Source organism: Ursus arctos, unplaced genomic scaffold (assembly GCF_023065955.2).
Source record: "Ursus arctos isolate Adak ecotype North America unplaced genomic scaffold, UrsArc2.0 scaffold_25, whole genome shotgun sequence".
Lineage (NCBI taxonomy): Eukaryota > Metazoa > Chordata > Mammalia > Carnivora > Ursidae > Ursus > Ursus arctos.
Window position 1 is genome coordinate 27,891,758 of NW_026622930.1, and position 13,760 is coordinate 27,905,517.

The 13,760-nt window shown below is 48.3% G+C and overlaps 1 protein-coding gene across 5 annotated transcripts in view; it reads left to right on the forward strand.

The window, feature by feature from the left end:
- The first annotated feature begins 300 nt into the window (after positions 1 to 300).
- The window catches only part of DPF3 (double PHD fingers 3), a 247,255-nt gene continuing 233,795 nt past the window's right edge, over positions 301 to 13,760 (forward strand). For 4 of the 5 annotated variants that reach the window (XM_048219959.2, XM_044391364.3, XM_057318575.1 and 1 more), the window contains exon 1: positions 311 to 341. Coding sequence is in view for 1 of the 5 variants with exons in the window: in XM_048219960.2 (XP_048075917.1) it covers positions 310 to 341 (32 nt within the window). In the remaining 4 variants the exon portion in view is untranslated. Of the gene's footprint in view, positions 342 to 13,760 lie in introns of all 5 variants that reach the window. The other variant, XM_048219960.2, reaches the window with a different exon arrangement.

Consider the following 13,760-nt stretch of genomic DNA (forward strand, 5'->3'; position numbering starts at 1 on the left):
GAAAGTAGGGACTCAAACCAAACTGGAGTACTCTCCCGTGCGTCTCCACTTTCCCAAATCCGAAACGGAGCTGCTCGCGAGGTACTGCCCCTTTAAGACCTGCTTGCTCTCGGGCTCTACAAAAGGGAGTGACCTCTGGGCTTTGACAGCTCCCCTAATAACTACCACCGTGCAGGCCCCGCCCATCTGGCGACCAGCAGCGCCAATTGGCCAGCGGGCCGGTATCCCGTGCTCTGATTGGCTCGCCGCTTCCCCTGAGCGAACCTTTAGAACTCTGAGACAGACAATATTCTGTTACATTGTAGCAAAATGGCGACTGTCATTCACAACCCCCTGAAAGCGTAAGTAAGACTAAAAAATGTACATATTCCGCCTGGTTTCAATATGAAAAAAAAGGCGCCTTCCGCGTGCGGAGCGCTGCCAATGCACTGCGCTTGCAGGCGCCTGCAGCCGCGGCGGGGCTTCTTTTTTCTTTCAGCTCTTACTTCTTCATCTTCTTTTTTTTCCCCCAACGCGCAGAAATGTCAAGAGATGCAATTAAGAAGAAGAAAATTGTTACATTTGTGTTCTGCTTAATTGGAGGACGCACGGAGAGGGGTTTTCGGCAGGGGAGCCAGGCGCTCGAGCGCTCTACAGGGGGGTCGTGGGCAGCTCGGGGACGGCGCGGTCCCCCGAGTGCCCGGCCTCGCGGGGCGGCAAGCGCGGCGCGGGGGGCGGCCGAGCTGGGGGCGAGCGCCGGGCAGGGGCCGCCTTGGTGCACTTGGCTGAGCCCCGCGCCTCCTGAGTCCGCAGCCCCTGTCGGGCTGCTGGGTCCGCCGGGGCGAGCGGACCGTGGCAGCTCCGGAGTTTGCAGGGCGCTTTACGTCTTCCGATCGCTTGCGGGGAGTTTGTGCAAACCTTCCGGAGTTGGGAGGACCGCAGGGGGAGCAGTGGGTCCCGGGAGCCCTGGGGCCCAGGTGGCTGCCCGGGGCTTTCCTGCCGGGGCAGCCCCCGGAGCGTGACGGCGCTCCGGGCGGTCACCGGTGTGTCTGTGTGTGTTTGTGGACGAACTGGCTGTAGTATATTAACGACTCGGGTTAACTTGGGGTTGGTTTGGAGGGAGGGAAGCTGCAGGTCTTATGAATGGTGTTTTCGTCTCCTCTGGGTGAAAAGCCGAGGCGGGCGGAGAGGCAGCTCCGGGCTCCCCGCCTGAGCGGGCAGCTTCTGCCCCCCGGCCAGAGCGAGGGGCAGGTGCCTCTGGCCGCCGCCGGGAGACTTTGAGCGGACGCCCAGATCCCGGACGCAGGGGGGCGAGCTGGGCGAGGACATGCGGGGACCAGTCCCCGGGTCCGACAGCCAATTCCTGCCTGCCTTCCTTCCTCCTCCTTTTCATCCTGGCTTCCTTCCTTCCTTCCAGTCGGTGGAACTGTTAAGCCGCCAAGTCCGATCGCGATCGCGGAGCTTCGGAAAACTAGCGTCGCTCTACAAGGGGTGCTATTGGCAATGATGTTGGCAGAGAGAGCTCCCCTCCCGATCGCCGCGCGACGTGGGTCGGGGTCCGCGCCTCTGGGACCAGGACTTCCCAGCTGGGCTGGAAGCCGAGGGCGAAGGGAGGGGTAGGTGCGGGTGGGGGGCGTTTCATGCAGAATTCTCCCGGGTGTGTGGTGCAGGTTCGGTGCAGGTTCTTTCAACTCAGCGCACCGCGTTGGCACCCCAGGCTCCTCCTGGAGTTGAAAACCAGGTTCGCACCGGCGGGGGGCGGGGGGAGGGGGGGAAGGGTGGGGGAGTTCCTAGCGCAAAGGAACGCGCGAGGGTAATCGGAAGTATTTGCACCAGCTAATCTCCCATCAGTAATAGGGAAAAAGGTAGTAATGTTCCCGGTATCGGAGTTTTAAATATACATATCTGTTAAAGCTGCCGAGGGTACTGGAAGCTGATGTTGATCACAGAGCAGCTCCCGGCTTTAGTTCTCGCTCGGAAGCTCGGATACGCTGCACTTGAACGCCACAGCGTTTCACCCAAGAAAGAAAATGTTTTATGGCAGAATAAATGGGCGTAACTTCGACGCATCCTCGCTCCCGGTCGCTCGCGCAGCCACACCGCTGGTGCTGTGAGTTTCTACGGAACCTACAGCTGATTTGCAGTTTCCCCATTTCCAGCCGAAATCACATAGGCGGGCTGATGCCACCTGGTAAACTCAAGTTAGAGAAATCTATTTCACATGTGCGCCAGGTTTGTTTCCTACTGGGAAAGCGGTACCATCGTTACCCTGGAGCCCGCTCACGCGCGGGCAGGCGCAGTATCTCTACGCTCCAGGGTTTCCCAGCTCGCTCCAGTTTTTTGTTTGTTTGTTTTTTGAACTGCAGAAGGGTGCGTGTTTGGCGAGGGTGTCTGAGTGGGGTGGGGTTAGAGGTGGAGGAAGGGACAGAGAAGCGGGCTGGTTTAGTGGAATTAGTGCTGAATTATTATACTTGTACTTTGTATAATTAGAGACAGTTACAAGGAGATGTTTTGTAATTCTGTGTCGCCACACACACACACACCCACACGCGCTAGCATATACACAACACCCCTGCCTGCTTTTTCTAGATGGGAGTTGAGTGGTCATTTTTAATTAGCCCCTTCTTTTTGCATCCCAAACCCTTCCCCTGGAGGTCAGGGAGGCATAAACAATACCTACCCCCTCTCCCCGACTAGCCGGCCTCTTGCACTCCGGACGGTTTTAAAACTCCTAATGCAGAAGCACACACGTTGTTATTGGGAGACCTACACCATCTGCCTTCGTTTTTGAAAACAACTTGTTTAATAAAACATCTTATAGATTTCATTTGTTTTTAAAAGTTGCTGATCGGGGAAACAATACACACGTAAATAAATTATGCATGGGATAAATTAGAACAAAGCGCAGAGACACATCCAGCTAAAGGGGTGGATGGTGGTGTTGGGAGGAGGGGAGCAGGGAGAATGGTTTGGTGAGCTAGGTTTTTATCCTCTTGTGTCCTTCCTGACAATGAAACGGAGCTGAACGACATTAGCATTTTCTCTGTGTGAGTCTCTCTCTCCCTTTCCTAAAAAAAGCCAACAACACGGACGCCCCCTACAGAAACCAGTCACACAAAGGTTTCCTCTAGGATTGGGGAATAAAGTGGTAGTAGGTTAATATACTGTAGAGAAACAAGCTCAGGTTTCATACAACACCTCTGTAGGGCTCTGCCTATCCTGAGTACGGACCATTTTTCATTATACTGGCTTTTCCATGTGGGACATTTAATAATTCAATAGCTCGGGTGACTGGATAGTACAATTTGAATCTCATTGCTTTGGGGTCTTCCTTAGGGTCCCAAGCTCCTGGAACCACATCTCCTCTCCTAGCAGTTTGGCTTTCTTCCTGCCTGTCTTTGATCTCCCCTCAACTCCCTTTCTTATTCCTCCTCCTTGTACCCTTCACCCCCTTCCTCTCTGAAGCTGACAGCCTGGCTTCTCTCTGTTGGCGCCTTTAACATCTTATTACTGCCCAATAGGGTGTTAGAGGCAGAAACAGGAGCCGCCTGGACTGATCAGATCACAAAGAGGACGCGGCGGGTGACCCCACAACCAAGCAGTCACATCTGGACAAATAGAATTTAAAAGCATTGATAGGCTTGTATGATGTGTAAATGGCTATTACACATTATTTAATTTAGCAGCTACATTGTCTGAGCCTAGACCTGTGAGTAACCCTCATTTCTTGGCTTTTGGACAAGCAAGAGAAGGGCCATGTAGTGAGGTTAACCATGCAGGTAACATAAATATGGCAAAGTCCGTGCAGAAGTAAGTCACATAACATATTCTGGTTGATTTCTGCATACCTAGGAAACATGATGCATTTAATATAAATTCTCATCTCGTTTGCTATTCTAGTTCAGGTAAACTGCTCTCCCCCAAATCTGCTATCAACACTTTAAACAACTTACTCTTTTATTAAGTTATCAAAACCCTGGTTTGTATGCACTTAACTGGGAATGTCTGCCACCTTCTGCCAGACTTGATTATGCACATATGTATCTATTATTATAACTGCCTGCTTAGAAAAGAATAACTGTTATTATTATTTAATTATTCTATATAAACCAACAGGGCTTTTCCTCAAGTAACTATTTGTTTAAAAAGAATGAGACCAGCAAACTATTTTGTCATGCTTATAACTGCGAACATACATAGTTGTATCAAAACTTTCTTTTGTAAGGACTTTCCCTTGCTCGGAGGTACGTGTCTATATCTCTGTTTTGTTATTAAGGACACAATTCTGGGAGAAACAGCAGGTCATGTGTGTAGATGGACTTTAAATCTTCATCTCTATACATCCTACGATCTGGATACACTGTATTGTAATCTAAAGTGGTTTCAGTGCCTGTGACAGTTGTGCAATTGTGGCCACTTATAAGCCAGACCTCACTCTTGCTGTGGCACTCAGTTTAGATATCAGAGTAGAGGGGGTGGGGGGGAACCGCATTCCTGGTTCTAATCTCCACTTAGCTCTTTCTGTCAGAGTGGGGGAACTTGGGTAGGTACTAAGTGGGGAATATGGAGATTGGGACTTTGTGAACTTGTAGCCTTTTATGGACATTATTTTAGCCCCTTATGAAAAAGGACCCTCAGATATTTTAAGCCAACAGAGGCCTAAGATGCACCTTCTCCATCTGCTTCTGGTTGCCACTCAAAAAAAAAAAAAAGAAAAAAAAAAAAGAAGCCCTGAATTTCCCAAACTTCATTAGCACACATTATTTTTCAGAAGGAAGAATGTCTGGTTTTGATGAGATACCCATAAAGGATATTAATTTCTGCCAGAACCCAAGTGGAGGCATTGTCACAGGGTAAACCTCTGAAAATAGCCAGCCTTACAGACCACCTGGGAGACATCCAGAGATGATTGGGAGAATGGGAGCTGCTGAGATCCCTAAGGTGGGCTGGCATTCAGAGGCCGCTTAATCGGAGATTTCTCATCTTCCTCTGTCTTTATGCAATCATGCAGGTAGCTGGAATTTGGATACCTCTGAGAAAGACCATAACGTCTAAAGCTGTTTCAGAGCCATCTGCTCAGATCAATGCAAAAAAATAAATAAAATGCTACGGTCAGCAGGCTTTGTTTAGCTCCAGAAACAGAAAGGAAACTGAGGCTGACTTCTCTGTTTTCAAAGGGCAGCCTCCACTGATTGTAGTGGCAGTGGGGGCTGGGTCATAAAAAGGCAAGGGAATCCAGGTCTGTTTATTATCCCAACCTCTGCAAAGTAACTTCTGTGGTTTTTGAGTGTTCTGAAAGTCAGTGGAAGACAGAAATGTAGCCAAATGTGGCAAGCCCCCGGCCAAAGAAATGCCACACCACTGAAATAGTTTCTGGGCAGCAACCGTTTTTCCAGCAGGGGCCCATGTAAGCATGATCCTAGCTTGAGATAGTCTTTAAATACGTAGCTATTTAACAAGGAAAGATAAAGCGTGGCCTGGGGGTGGGGTGGGATGGGAAGAGGTGGGGTGGCGGGAAGGGAGTAGGTGAGTGGATAAAACCTCTGTGCGGTCTGGAACTCTGAAAAGATGATTGTTTAACAGGGAGAGAGCCTGATATTATGATCTATTGCAAGTTCCAAAGTTTTCTTTAGTTGTGTGAGTGACTGGGACGAGATGAGGTGTTGTGGTGTTTTTCTAATTTGTTTTTCTTATTGGTCCGGTTACTAGTGTTTCACAGTCTGTCAGACCATATGGATGAATGGAGCTTAGCATCGTAAAACTGTCACCCAAGGAAGGTTTTTGAAGCCTGTGATTTGCATCAGAGTTTTAAAAGCAGTGGTTAGAAGGTGTTGGGTGGGGGTGGGTGGGAAAAGAGGAGCAGGTTGTGTTGGGAATTTCTAGGTTGCGTTTGTGAATGGTAGTGGTGTGGGGGGTGGGAGGGGAAGAGAGAAGCCTCGAGGGCTAAGAGTTAGGGGCTATGTTTGGAAGCAGGGAGGGTTGAGGGGATTAGACTCAGAGTGCCTAATAATGGGGTTCAAATAGCCCACAGTGAGTCCTCCTCCACCCCAGTCTTGGATAGGAGTCTGGGAAACAATGATGACACATGTCTAATCCCCCTTTTGCCCCCTCTCCTCCCCCGCTGAATCCAGAGACTGTGGTCATCTCAGGTTGCTGTGAAATGAGCGTGTTTTTGTCGTTATTCACTTTGAAAACCTGCTGTTTGTATTAATTGCCACTGGAAGCTCTAGCAGAAGACGTTTTGCAGTCTCCAACCTTCCACCTGCAATCAGTGTGGCCCTATTGTGAACTGTGTCCCTCTTCCACGTTCATTTCTCACCACTCGCTAGTCTTTGTAGCTATGACTCCAGAGTAATGCAGGAGAAAAAGCTCTGAGAGAGAAATCCAGAGACTTGAGCACCTGCTCCCCGTGTGCCACCAACTTGCTATGGAATATTGGACACAGAGCTTCTCTGAGCTGCAAATCCCTCGTCTTTAAGATGAAGGTGATGCACCTTGATTGCCCAAATTCCTTTCAGGTCAAAAGCTTGGTGGCTCTTACTATGGTCGATTAGGATAGGGGGGACAGTTCGGGGCCAAAGTTCAAATTCTTTCTTGTTTTTAAAGTGTGTTTCTGAAGGGGATTGCGTATGGGGGACTCATTAGTTTCATCTTCTTGTGTCCAGTCCTGCCACATCGTGCTACCCGTTGGAGTTCTAACTGGGATGGCACTCCTTTCCCTTCTCAGGGTCTAAGGCTGAGGACTAGGTGGCGGGCCACTTAGAACATGGACTTTTCTTCCGATTCTCCTTTGTGAACACTTTTCTTCTCATTAGCACCCTGACCAGAGGATGAAAAGAAGAGAGAGAGGTGGGAAGACTTTCTGGCCTATCTTGCTGTTCATTAGCACTCAGATAAAGTTTTTGGTTGTGGAAAAGACTGAAATTACTGAGAACACCTGTCTCCTCCCCTCCCCCACTTCTTTTCTTTAAATGTGTGGTGGGAGAGGGGGAAGCAAGCAAAAAGAATTTTCTCGTTTGGATTTCATTTATCCAAAATCTCCCTGGACCTGGCTTTTCCTCCCCTATAGCACCCATCCCATTAACATGGAAATAAAGTGCTTGCTTCACTTCCATTTGGGCAGCTGTAGATACCCGTCTGTTTAGTTAGCTGAAGTAGGTGGACCTGTACTGATGTCTCACTGTGCTTCCTCTTACTGCTGAGGGAATGGAGGTGACTAGCAGCCATACAGAGGCTGGCTGTATCCTGGTGGGTATTAGCAGTTATCTAAACTGGAATTCACTGCCTCTCCTCTTCCTCCTCTAGTGACATGCCTCCAGAATATCCCAGATTCCTCTGGGGGTGTTATTATCTGGCTTTCCTTTGGTTGAAAGCTCCCTCGGCAATTTTCTACAAGCCTAAAGGAGGAAGGGGTGGTTGCAAAACCAATCAGAGAATTCAGAGAAGCCCAAATTGTGATTCTCAGGCAAAATAAAAGAGAAACCAAAATGGTTACCCTGACCTCCAGCAGACAGAGGCAGCCCCTTAATTTGTTTCTCATTGTGGTAAAATATACATAACATGTATATTTAACATTTGTAACATGTAAATGGGCCATTGTAGCCATTCTAAAGTGTACAATTCAGTGGCATTAAGTACGTTCATAATGTTGTGCAACCGTTGATAAAATCCATCTCCAGAATTTTTCTATCATCCCAAGCAGAAACTCAGTACCTATTAAACAATAACTCCCCATCTCCCCCGCCCCCTGGTCCTTGGAAACAGCCATTCTGCTTTCTGTCTTTATGAATTCGCCTCTTCTAAGCACTTCTTGTAAGTGGAATCACACAATTTTTTGTCCTTTTGTGATAGTTTATTTCACTTAACATCATGTCCTCAAGGTTCATCTGTGTTGTAGCATGTGCCAGAATTTCCTTCCTTTTTTAAAAAAAGATTTATTTATTTATTTTAGAGAGGGAGAGAGAGAAAGCACATGCGCGAGTGTGAAAGGGGGGGAGGGGCAGAGGGTGAGGGAGAGAGAAACGTAAGCAGACTCTGCACTTAGCAGGGAGCCTGAAGTGGGGCTCCATCTCACAACCTTGAGATCAGGACCTGAGCTGAAACCGAGCTGGACACTTAACTGACTGTGCCAGCCAGGCGCGCCAAGAATTTCCTTCCTTTTAACGGCTGAATAATGTTCCATTGTGTGTACATACCACATTTTGTTTACCTACTCACCTGATGAGGGACACTTGGCTTACTTGTGTCTTTTATCTATTGTGAATAATGCTGTTATGAAGGTGGGTATAGAAGTAGCTGAGTCCCTGCTTCCAATTCTCTTGGGTATATGCCTAGAGCCCCTCATTTTTACACTCTTTAAAATTCAGGGACTACATTTCTATTTTTTTTTAAGATTTTATTTATTTATTTGACAGAGAGAGAGACAGCCAGCGAAAGAGGGAACACAAGCAAGGGGAGTGGGAGAGGAAGAAGCAGACTCCCAGTGGAGGAGCCCGATGCGGGGCTCGATCCCAGGACCCTGGGATCACGCCCTGAGCAGAAGGCAGAGGCTTAACGACTGAGCCACCCAGGCACCCCAGGGGCTACATTTCTAAATAGTAGAGGCAATCCCCACCTTAAAAACTTAGGGAAAAATACTAATAGTATTGTAATATGCAACCTCCTTATCCCCTCTCCCCTGTAGGAATACCATTATTTGTTGAGGGCTAAATCCTTTGAGAACCCAATGACTCACTTCTTTCATCCCCAGCCAGGCGGATTGCCTTCCCCTCGCCTCCACCTCCTCTGGAGGGCATGTGTGGTGTCAGGGTTTGGGTTCTGGAAGGCTCCAGGAGCTGTAGCAGTAGTACTTACCTGGTGAGCCCTGGAGTCAAGGTTTGGTTTGTTTTCCGGGCAGGGCGGAAGTTTCATTTGGCAACAGAGGGCTGAGGGAGCACTGGGGAGGATGGGACAGCTTAAAAGGCAAGACTTAGTAAATCAGACCTATCGTCTTCCTCACCGAGAAGAGCTTGTGAGGTCTCCTTTCTCCTCCCTTCCCCCTGCACCCAGCCCTGCTTGGCCCCCAAGGTGTCCGAATGAAATAATGGTTGTGAAAACATTTCTAAAGGTGTAAAGTGCACATGGGAGGTGTTACTGGGAGAATGGCAGTTTCAGGTAGCGGATTGAGGCCTTCTCAGCGTCAACCATACCCATATATTAAACAGTATTTTAATATATTAAAACTCAAATAAATGAGATGAGTATGGCCTTACACATGGAGCCTTATCATTGTTTCTCAGGAAGTGCAAAGCCTCACTCATCCCGCTGTGTGTAAATAGCCCTAGGATCTCATTGGGATTTTCCCCATTGTCTGGGTTTGAAATAGGTGAGAATATGAGCTCAGGGGAAGCCCTCATTTCATTTCCCGTTGTCAGTTCTGAACAGGAGTCCGTCTGCAAACTCAGAGGAAACAGAAGCTCGGAGGGCAGAGGGGAGAGCTTTCCTGGGACTTGGGCTTGGGTCGTCTGGCAGTCTCTGACTCCTCTCAAGAGGACTTTAAGGAAGAGAGGACGGGAGGAGTGGTGGAGGCGGGGCTGGAGCTTCAACCTGCTGGTCAACGAGGAGGGTGTGCTATTGACACAGGAGATCAGCTGCCTGAATTGATTCTTTATATCAAAGTAGACTGTGGAGCGCGTTGTGGTGGGGTCAAAATTCTAGAGAGTTCCATCTTGATCGCCAGCCTTCACATTCAAGATTGCTGTAACAATACAACATTCCTTTACTTTATAAAAGCAAATTAAGTAAAAAATGTCATCAGGGCCCCCATTATCCTCAACTAACAACTCTTTACATGTCTTTGTTTGCTGCCGGTTGAGGTCAGTGAGAACGGTCGCACCCTCTTTGGGGCTTTCTTCTTCCTGTCCTGGCCAACACTGGTGGCCAGCCTGCCCCTCAGAACTCAGCAGAGTAGCCTCCCTCCCTGCATCTAGGAGTTTCCCCTCCAAGGAAGGCCTCCAGTCTGTCTGTTTCTCCGTCCAGACCCTGGTTCTTTGGCAGGGCAAAGTAAGTGCTTGTAAACCAGGAGGCTGACTGCTCCCCTAGGCTTCTCCTAGGGAAACCACTGTGGATTGGGGGGCGGGGAGGGGAGGCAATGTGGTGCTGGGGGAGGGCAGGGTGGATGGGGTAGTGGGAGTGGAGAGAATATATTCTCTCCTGCTAATTATTTTCCCTGAGGACTTAGCCAATGCAGAACCATCTATTATCGTGGGAGCGCTCTATGGTGGTTCTGCCTGTGATGAATGCTAAGTGGAAACAAGCAAGAAAAATTAACAGGCGGCTGCTTCTGTCCACCTAATTAAAATGCATATCCAAATGCATAATTCCTTATGTTTCCCCATGCACACACTCCCCTTCCAATCCCAATTCTATGGAGGAGAAAAAACACTTTCCCCCAATCATTTCTCTTGATTATATTTCCATCAAGGAAGAGCTGGAGGGTTCCCTTAGAATAGAGAAGGACTGTTCTTGTAACACTTTGAAAATCACTGTTTTTTTACTTAGATTGAGCCCGAAAATTCTGAGCTGTTTTTGTTTAAAATGAAAAACAAAAACTTTATCGGATTGCAGAGAAAAGGGGGAAGGAAGGATGTGGAGAAAGAAAGAAGGGAAAAAAGAGAGAAAGCAAGCAAGAAAAAAAAAGTTCCCACTATTTTTGCAGACCTTTTTGTTTTGTGCTAAAAGTCTGTTTTTTCTGTTTTTTGTTTTTTTGGGTTTATTTTGGTTTTTCTTTTTGTTTTTTGGGCTTTTTTTTTTTTTTTTTGGTGCTAAAAGTCAGTGATGAGAATTCTTAAGGTCTTTCCTATCTGCCCTCTCTCTGTTGCTTTCCCTGACTTCGTGCTACCTCCCTCAGCCCCCCTAAACAAACATCACCCAGGGTTTTGTAGAGAGATCGGAGGAGATGCAGCTGTTGTGCAGATCAGGTAGAGAGAGAAAAAAGGCAAAAGCCTCTGCATTTGGGGTAAGATCAGAAATACTGACATCACAGTTGCAAGTATGTTTTGAATCAAACAAACAATACCTCTTCATCCATATCTTCTTCCCTCTTTGTTCACTGCTCATTTTCTTCCCGTCGAAGAACAACTTAATTCAGTGGCCATAAAATATTTAATAGACACGAAACTTAAGTCGCTGGGTTCAATTTGACGTCACTGCTGTTTTTGCAGCAGCCCCCCTCCCCGGATGGTGACCCCCCCCAACCCCTTGACTGCCCTCCACAGCAGCCCCAGCTGTTGATTTATCAGGGCCGGCTGGCTCAGCAGTGCATGGAGATTGCTTGTAATTAACTCTCTTCATTTTCCCCGATCTTCAGGGAGCAGCAGCCCTTTAATGATTTTAATATTTTATCTGGATTTATATCCACCTTATTTGTTGTTGTTTGACTTCCGCATTTGTTCTTCCTGAATCTCTTCCAGACTGATGTATTTATTTGCCCCTTCCCTACAGCCCTCAGGACCTTTCTGGAGAAGAGATGACGGGTTCTAAGAAGGCCCCGTCTACCCAAGTTTTCTACCACCTGCACAGGGAGTGTTGCTGATGTTGGCCTGTGTGGTGGTTTGGGTGAGAGCCTTTGTCTTAGGAATCCCAGGCTCACCTGACTCAGTTGCAGGAATTTCTGAGCTTTTCATTAAAAAAAAAAATCAGAATTTTAGAAAGTAAGATCTCTTTGCCTCTTTGGGGCTTGCTGCCTCTGGAAGGGAGGATAAATATGCTCCCAGAGTTGGATAAAAGCTGCTTCCTGGGTCCTCAGTTCATTGCAGGTGGGGGTCTGGTGATGACTTTAGGGGAGTGCTGGATGGAGGTGCAAGTTAGATCTTTGCTGCTTGATGTGGCTTTAGATATGGCTGGCAAGAGTAGGTGTGGTCTGGTCTGGAAGAGCTCGTGTGGAGGCGCCAGTTGCTTTCTCTACTCAGGCTGCCTTCTCCCTCAACCCTCAGTTCCATGTTCCTGGCCTATTTCCCAATGTGGGGGCAGGTGGGTGGGTGGGGGGGGAACACATCATCACTCGCACACCTTCCCAGCTCCACCTTCCAGCCTCCTTTTGGCTGCAAAGACAACAGCTTCCCCCAGCATCCCAGAGAGACCTGGCAGGCAGACTTGCGGGGGTGGGGGTGGGGGCTCTTTTCAGCACCAGCTTGTCCACAAAATGCCTTTTTGGTGTCTCGGTTTGGTGATGTGTCTTTGGGGTTACCTGTTGCTAGGCAACTGCCAACTAAAGTTTGAACCTGATCTGGGGCTTGCAGTGAATTGCCCTGGGTGACTCGTATTCACACTTAGGAAGCTGGCTTTGCAATCCTCGCTCTGGGCGTAGGAGGCCGAGAAGACATATTTCCACGTGTCTACGGAAAGATGTATTGGTTTTTAAAATCTGGCCTAGTGCCTGGCACACAGTCAGGACACGCAGATGTTGGCTTTGGTGATGAGAAGGGTGATTTCTTCCCATCTCCTTGCCCTCATCCTTTTAGTTCTGCTACTTCTGAAAACCTCGGATATGTCAGAGACCAAACTCTATGTGAGATGCCATGACAGAAAACCATGGCTTCCGCTCCAAGCTGTGGTGTTCAGGCTACTTGATGTCCTATGGAATGTCTCTTCCCCATCTTTCCTTGGCAACTGTAGACCCTTTTGAGAATCCTATGAAAATGGTGGATTGTCTTTCCAGGAAAAAATGCATATAGATGTGAACATCTGCATATGGGGTTCACAGACCTTGAGGAGCCCATCCGTGGATGCCCTAGAGGTCCACAGGCTCCAGGTTAAGGACCTCAGAATGTGGGGTGTGGCTGAACTGGTGATCTTAAAACGATGCTTCTGTATCCCTGCTCAGAGGACTGCGCCCCCACCCTCCCCTATCGTCTTGCCAAACTACTGTGGCTCCGTCAGCCCTACCCTGCTCCAGGCATCCTGGAGAAGCACCTACCTGCTCAACTTCCAGGCACTTCGGAGGCCCCCTTTCTCCAGCGAAGTCCTTGTGGACCCTCAGCTAGAATCGGCCACACCTGCCTCAGCCCCATCGTCCCATGCATACTCTTCATTCTTGGCCACCGCACTACTTAACTCTGGTTAGTTGGAATAAGGCCCTGGAAGGCTGGGATGGTGGTTGCCTGTGCCTGTCTACTCCCAGGATCTATCCTAGCAGGCACTGAATAACTAGGTGTGGAATAATCGAGCAAATGAAGTCCACAAGCAGACATCCTGCTCTTCCTACGTACTTTGCTTCCAGCCCTTTAGGGTTGACGTGTTTCTCATTCCCTCCTTGACTGCAGGAGTGTGGAAAAGATAGCAGAATTCCTTTCTGCAAATTCTTCGATTTCAGGAGTTGGGAAACAGGCACCAGCTTAGCCTCACTCGCAGGTGGCGTGTTTGGCTGTGATGAATGTTGGCATCACGTATTCTAGCCCACTGTCTCTTCATCACTTCATTTTTGTGGCGCTAAGACCCGCTTTGGTCTTGGGAAGCCAAGACAAGTCTTCTCTACTTTGCTCTCCTTCAGGGACAAAGGAAGTAACCCGGGGCTTTGAACAGCCACTGATAAATCAGCCACATTTTTCTCGAATGTCTGCTATGTGCTCAGCTATGTATGTATGGGATTTCCTTTTGCCTTATTTATACCTGAGGACTTTTATGAGTTTTTAAGATGGAGGGGACCAGAAGGTGAGAATACTATAATGGTTTAACCCAATGCTGGGACCTGACCTATGGAGTTTTGAAGGTAACGATGGCCCAGTCACTGTTTTCAGGTATAT